This window comes from Salvelinus sp. IW2-2015, linkage group LG23, assembly GCF_002910315.2.
Source record: "Salvelinus sp. IW2-2015 linkage group LG23, ASM291031v2, whole genome shotgun sequence".
Lineage (NCBI taxonomy): Eukaryota > Metazoa > Chordata > Actinopteri > Salmoniformes > Salmonidae > Salvelinus > Salvelinus sp. IW2-2015.
The window spans coordinates 29,592,261-29,598,377 of record NC_036863.1 but is presented as its reverse complement, the minus strand read 5'-3'; the positions used below and the strand labels follow the sequence as shown (position 1 = coordinate 29,598,377).

Here is a 6,117-nt window from a genome sequence, read left to right as displayed (position 1 = left end):
TAATTGAGGGGAGCTAAATTGACAATAAATTCTAGACTGCTAGATAATCTATACACTGTTGGAAGCACCTTGCTTCAATATACTTGTATCGACTCCTATTGTATATCCAAGTTTCCGAGTGCAGTTACCTGTACTCCAACTGACACAAGCCCTGTGAAATCACTTTACTATAACATACGAATGAATATTTGCAGAAATCAAACACCCCGAACTGCAAAGGAAATAGTATGAAAGGTTCCATATAAATACATGGGGCAGCAGGTAGCCAGGGTTAAGTGATTGCCCAGTAACCGAAAGTTCCTAGAATCGAATCTCCGACTGAAACAAGGTAAAAATCTGTTGGCTTCTGCGCCCATGAACAAGCATTAACTCACGCTCCATCATGCAGGGGATCCGGTTCCCCTGCATGTCAGATGCCTACAGTAAGGACCTGAGGAAGCTAGCTCTGGATATCAGTCATGAGCTGGACTATACCAACTTTGTGCGGGAAGGGGTGTACTGCATGGTGAGCGTGCCCAACTTCGAGACCATCGCTGAGGCACGCATGTTGCAGGTCTTGGGGTGCGACTCTGTGGGTGAGTGGAGACAACACAGGCCTACGAGGTACAACCACAAACAGATTTTCATCACCAGAACTGGCTATGACTTGAGCGACAAATTACAATTAATGTTAAGAAATGTTCAATTAAAGTTTAAAGGGATAATAGCTAGATATTTAATATAACTTGTGGTTCAAAATGCTGGATCAAGATCAAGCATCTTCTCAGTAAGGGGATGTTTTGTCAGAGCCAAGTGACCACCAGCCCACAACATGGTTTAACAACGATGTAAACACAGACGAGGCTTGCTCACTCTCCTTTTCCCCTTTTTAGTTCATTAACACTGCTCTAATYGGACCTCCCTCGTAAAAMAAAAACYTGCTGAGCTCGTTAATAAATGATGGCGCTAGCTCTGCTAACAGAGCCGACGCATGCTAATTAACTTAGCGATTAGGTCAACAGATAGACCAACAGGCTGTGACGCTAATTGGTCTGATGATTTGATCCCAGATCAAAATACAACACAAACAAATATCCGTAACAATGTACAGTGGGCAGAACTAACGCATGACCTCTTTCATTATCCACTCCCCCTAAGAACATGTATTTTGAAGATTTGTTACCTTAAGAGCTTGTTGTTGTTGTTGTAGCCAAGCGATGACAAAGAAAATACATTTTGGTTCCTTGTTTTGGTGACCTATTGAGTTATTACTCCTGTGAGTGTGTTCTTAGTCCAATTCAGGTCTGCCAATCCATCATTTTTTATATGGTGTTTTTTCTTTACCTTGCTTGAGTTTCAGCTTAGTGGAGGCTCTGTTTGAGTTAGTGAGTCTGTTGGTTAAATAAGTATTTGAATTCATTTGCTTTTTGGTTATGCCTGTAAAACATGTTTCGTCGTTGTATTCGTACGGTATGTACCTGTGTAAATTGTATCCATGTTTTTATCATGGTTTTAATGATGTGTGAGATCTGGCCCGTGTTCCCATTAAATACTAACAGTGGGAATGGGACCAAAGCTCAGGGAATGGGACCAAAGCTCAGGGAATGGGACCAAAGCTCAGGGAATGAGACCAAAGCTCAGGGGGCAGTACACAGAGGGGGTTATTAATGATGCAGAATAGTATAACCAACTCTCCACACACACACACACATACGCACAAGCATGACCCAGTGCCACCCACAACCCTGTTGGATATTTTGCACATGTTTTTCTCTCTGCCCCTCCCCTCACCTTCACCCTCGTGTCCCTGTCTGCACTCCCCACCCCCTTTCCTCTTCCCCATAGGCATGAGTACGGTCCCAGAGGTAACAGTGGCCAAGCACTGTGGCCTGAGGGTCTTTGGTCTCTCACTCATCAACAATAAGGTATTGATTGACTTCTCTTATGCTGTATATCGTTTTATGTACTTATCTGCACACACTGTGAACAGCTCAGCGTATTTTTCTGTCATCTGTTGACTAGCTTTGAGTATGGTACAGAGCATCTTATATTATGGCTGCATCCGCTAACGGGATCGATATGAAACAGCCAGTGAAGTGCAGGGCACCAATTCAAACAGAAATCTCATTTCATATCATTTTAAAAGGTAATCTTGTTGTTAATCCCACAAGTGTCCAATTTCAAATATGCTTTTCAGCGAAAGCATACAAACGATTATGTTAGGTTCACCAACCAAACACAATAAGACAGCCATTTTTCCAACGAAATATAGCAGTCACAAAAAGCTGAAATAGAGATCAAATTAATCACTAACCTTTTGATGATCTTCATCAGATGACACTCATAGGACTTCATGTTAACATAAATGCATGTTTTGTTTGATAAAGTTCATATTTATATAAAAGAAATCTGAGTTTACATTGGCGCGTTACATTCACTAGTTCCAAAAACATCAAGTGATTTTGCATAGCCACATCGTTTCAACAGAAATACTCATCATAAATAATACAAGTTATACACATGGAATTATAGATATACCTCTCTCTTAATGCAACCGCTGTGTCAGATTTTTAAAAACTTTACGGAAAAGCAAACCATGCAATAATCTGAGACGGAGCTCAGAACAATAGCCAAATTAGCCGCCATGTTGGAGTCAACAGAAACCAGAAAATACATGATAATGTTTCCTCACCTTTGGATGAACTTCATCAGAATGCAGTCCTAGGAGTCCCAGGTCCACAATAAATGCTTGATTTGTTCGATAATGTCCGTTATTTATGTCCAATTAGCTACTTTGGTTAGCGCGTTTGGTAAACAATTCCAAAGTCACAAAGTGCGTCCACTATAACGTGACGAAATGTCCAAAAGTGCCATAACAGTCAGTAGAAACATGTCAAACGATGTACGGAATCAATCTTTAGAATGTTGTTAACATATATCTTAAATAACGTTCCAACCGGAGAATTAGATTGACTTCAGTTGAGCGATGGAACGGAGCTGCCTATCACGTGAACGCGTGTGGTCAAAGCATGGTCAGCTCGTGGCAGTGGTGACTAATTCCTGTCTCCTTCGGCCCCCCTTCACATTAGAGTCATCAGACAAAGTTCTATTGACTGTTGACATCTAGTGGAAGCCGTAGGAAGTGAAAACTCATCCATATCTCGCTGTAATTTCAATGAGAGCTTGGTTRAAAATCTGCCACCCTCAGAAAAAATCCAAACAGGAAGTGAAACTTCTCAGGTTTTTGCCTGCCATATGAGTTCTGTTATACTCACAGACATATTTCAAACAGTTTTAGAAACTTCAGAGTGTTTTCCATCCAATACTAATAATAATATGCAAATATTAGCAACTATGACTGAGGAGCAGGCCGTTTACTCTAGGCACCTCTGTGCACCTTTCATCCAAGCTACTCAATACTGCCCCTGCAGCCATAARAAGTTAATGTATTCTTATTATCATTGTGAAGGTCTCCCTGGACTACAGCCGTGAGGAGAAGGTGAACCATTAGGAGGTCCTGGAGATCAGCAAGATGAAGGTGGAGCATCTGCAGATGATGCTTAACACACTTATCGCCCGCTCCCACCAGCTGGACGAGGGCATCAATGTCAACTGAAGGGGGAGTGGGATGGAGATAGAGAGACATACTCTAATGTTGAAGCAACACTCTCTCTCACACACAGACACACACAGAAATGTGCCCTGACATGTGCACACATGCACAAGTACATATCATTCACTGTGAATCTTTACAAAAATCAACCACCCATGATGAAAGAATTTAGTCAATTTTCTAGTTTAATAAAATGTCCTAAAGTWGTTTTTTTTACACAAGAACCAGTCTGTTAAATGTAAATGCTTATTTSATGATAGGGCACTGACATGAGAATRTGTAATACTCCCTTTTAAGATCAGCTGAAGAGGTGCCACTACCAGTTGTACAACTGAACGCCTGAATGTCTTCTGCATTTAACCCAACCTAGGTATCCCCCTTTCCCTTTCCTTACCTAAGGATATTCAGAGAGAGAGAGATTATACATTAATTCCACAAAATGTTTTTCTCCCAAAAAGAAATGTGAAAAGCCTCCAATCAGAAAATATCATTTACTGACAAATACTGGGCAAAAAGATATGCAACTCAACTAATATACAGATGATGGTTCTTATCTCTTCAAATTCCTCCTGCTATTCAGAGCTAGTGACAGAAAAAACACGTCCTAGATTAATATAATTATACAGTGCTTGCTTTTCTGTTATCCCCTCACTGTTTAGAACGAGAATCAAACTATTAATTCTGTGCTTCATTGTGTTTACCATATAACACGAGTCTGTTTCATAGAGTTGATGAAAAATGAYTTTTCATGCTTATCAATTACAGTGTTGCGAGTTAGTGTGACCGCAAACACAGTGAGAGCTCATGTCGAAATAATATGTTTGTTGTAAGAATTTACACAGCAACAGAAAAAATGTACAGAAAAACTTGGTATYTTGCCAAAGCAAACGCTCTGTTCACTGCTTTGCCTTACAGTAAATCGAAGTGCATTCATCTATAAGAAAACACTGCCATCTTTCACAGGGCTCCTCTGCCAATATGGCGCAGTGGTACCTTCTGCACTGTAGCGAGCTTGGAGAACACTGATGTGTTTTAACTTTGATTGACCCTGAGTAGATTGGTTTAACCTTGGTTTACCCATTTTTACACACACAAGTGCACTACCTTTTAGTTATTTAGCAGACACTCTTATTCAGAACAATTTACAAGAGCAATTAGGATTAATTGCCTTGCTCAAGGCATGCGGCAGATTTTTCACCTTGTCGGCTCGGTACTCGAACCAGCTGCCTTTCAGTTACTGGCCCACGCTCTTATCCCCTAGTCTACCTGCTGCCCCACTATTCGCACGCATGCACTGACGAACACACACAGACACAAATAAACACACTAAAAGTCTGTTTATGATCTATATCTACTGGAGGTTTTTTTATATATGTATCTATATATTACAATGGGAAACTTGTTATACATTTACATTTACATTTAAGTCATTTAGCAGAACGCTCTTATCCAGAGCGATTACAAATTGGTAGCATCACCTTATGATATCCAGTGGAAACACCACTTTACAATAGTGCATTAACTCTTTTAAGGGGAGGGGGGGTTAGAAGGATTACTTTATCCTATCCTAGGTATTCCTTAAAGAGGTGGGGTTTTCAGTGTCTCCGGAAGGTGTGATTGACTCCGCTGACCTGGCGTCGTGAGGGAGTTTGTTCCACCATTGGGGTGCAGCGCAGCGAACAGTTTTGACTGGGCTGAGCGGGAACTGTACTTCCTCAGAGGTAGGGAGGCGAGCAGGCCAGGAGTGGATGAACGCAGTGCCCTTGTTTGGGTGTAGGGCTGATCAGAGCCTGAAGGTACGGGGTGCCGTTCCCCTCACAGCTCCGTAGGCAAGCACATGGTCTTGTAGGCGGATGCGAGCTTCAACTGGAAGCCAGTGGAGAGAGCAGAGGAGCGGGGTGACGTGAGAGAACTTGGAAGGTTGAACACCAGACGGGCTGCGGCGTTCTGGATGAGTTGTAGGGGTTTATGGCACAGGCAGGGAGCCCAGCCAACAGCGAGTTGCAGTAATCCAGACGGGAGATGAACAAGTGCCTGGATTAGGACCTGCGCCGCTTCCTGTGTGAGGCAGGGTCGTACTCTGCGAATGTTGTAGAGCATGAACCTACAGGAAGGGTCACGCCTTGATGTAAGTTGAGAAGACAGGGTGTTGTCCAGGATCACGCCAAGGTTCTTAGCACTCTGGGAGGAGGAAATGCAATGAGAGTCTGGACGTGATGTGGGATCGGACGGCAGTCCTTCCCCGGGAGGAAGAGCAGCTCCGTCTTGCGAGGTTCAGCTTGAGGTGGTGATCCGTCATCCACACTGATATGTCTGCCAGACATGCAGGATGCGATTCGCCACCTGGTTATCAGAGGGGGAAAGGAGAGATTAATTGTGTGTCGTCTGCATAGCAATGAAGGAGAGACCATGTGAGGATATGACAGAGCCAAGTGACTTGGTGTATAGCGAGAATAGGGAGGGCCTGAACAGAGCCCTGGGGACACCATGGTGAGAGCACGTGGTGCGAGACAGATTCTCGCCAC

General features: G+C 42.9%; 1 protein-coding gene across 1 annotated transcript in view; it reads left to right on the top strand.

Moving 5' to 3' along the window:
- The window catches only part of LOC111950546 (purine nucleoside phosphorylase-like), a 16,130-nt gene extending 12,535 nt beyond the window's left edge, over positions 1–3,595 (top strand). Inside the window, exons 3-5 of the mRNA XM_070434281.1 lie at positions 364–575; positions 1,825–1,904; positions 3,491–3,595. Coding sequence (XP_070290382.1) covers positions 364–575; positions 1,825–1,904; positions 3,491–3,595 — 397 coding nt within the window. The remainder of the gene's footprint in view (positions 1–363; positions 576–1,824; positions 1,905–3,490) is intronic.
- Positions 3,596–6,117: the final 2,522 nt, after the last annotated feature.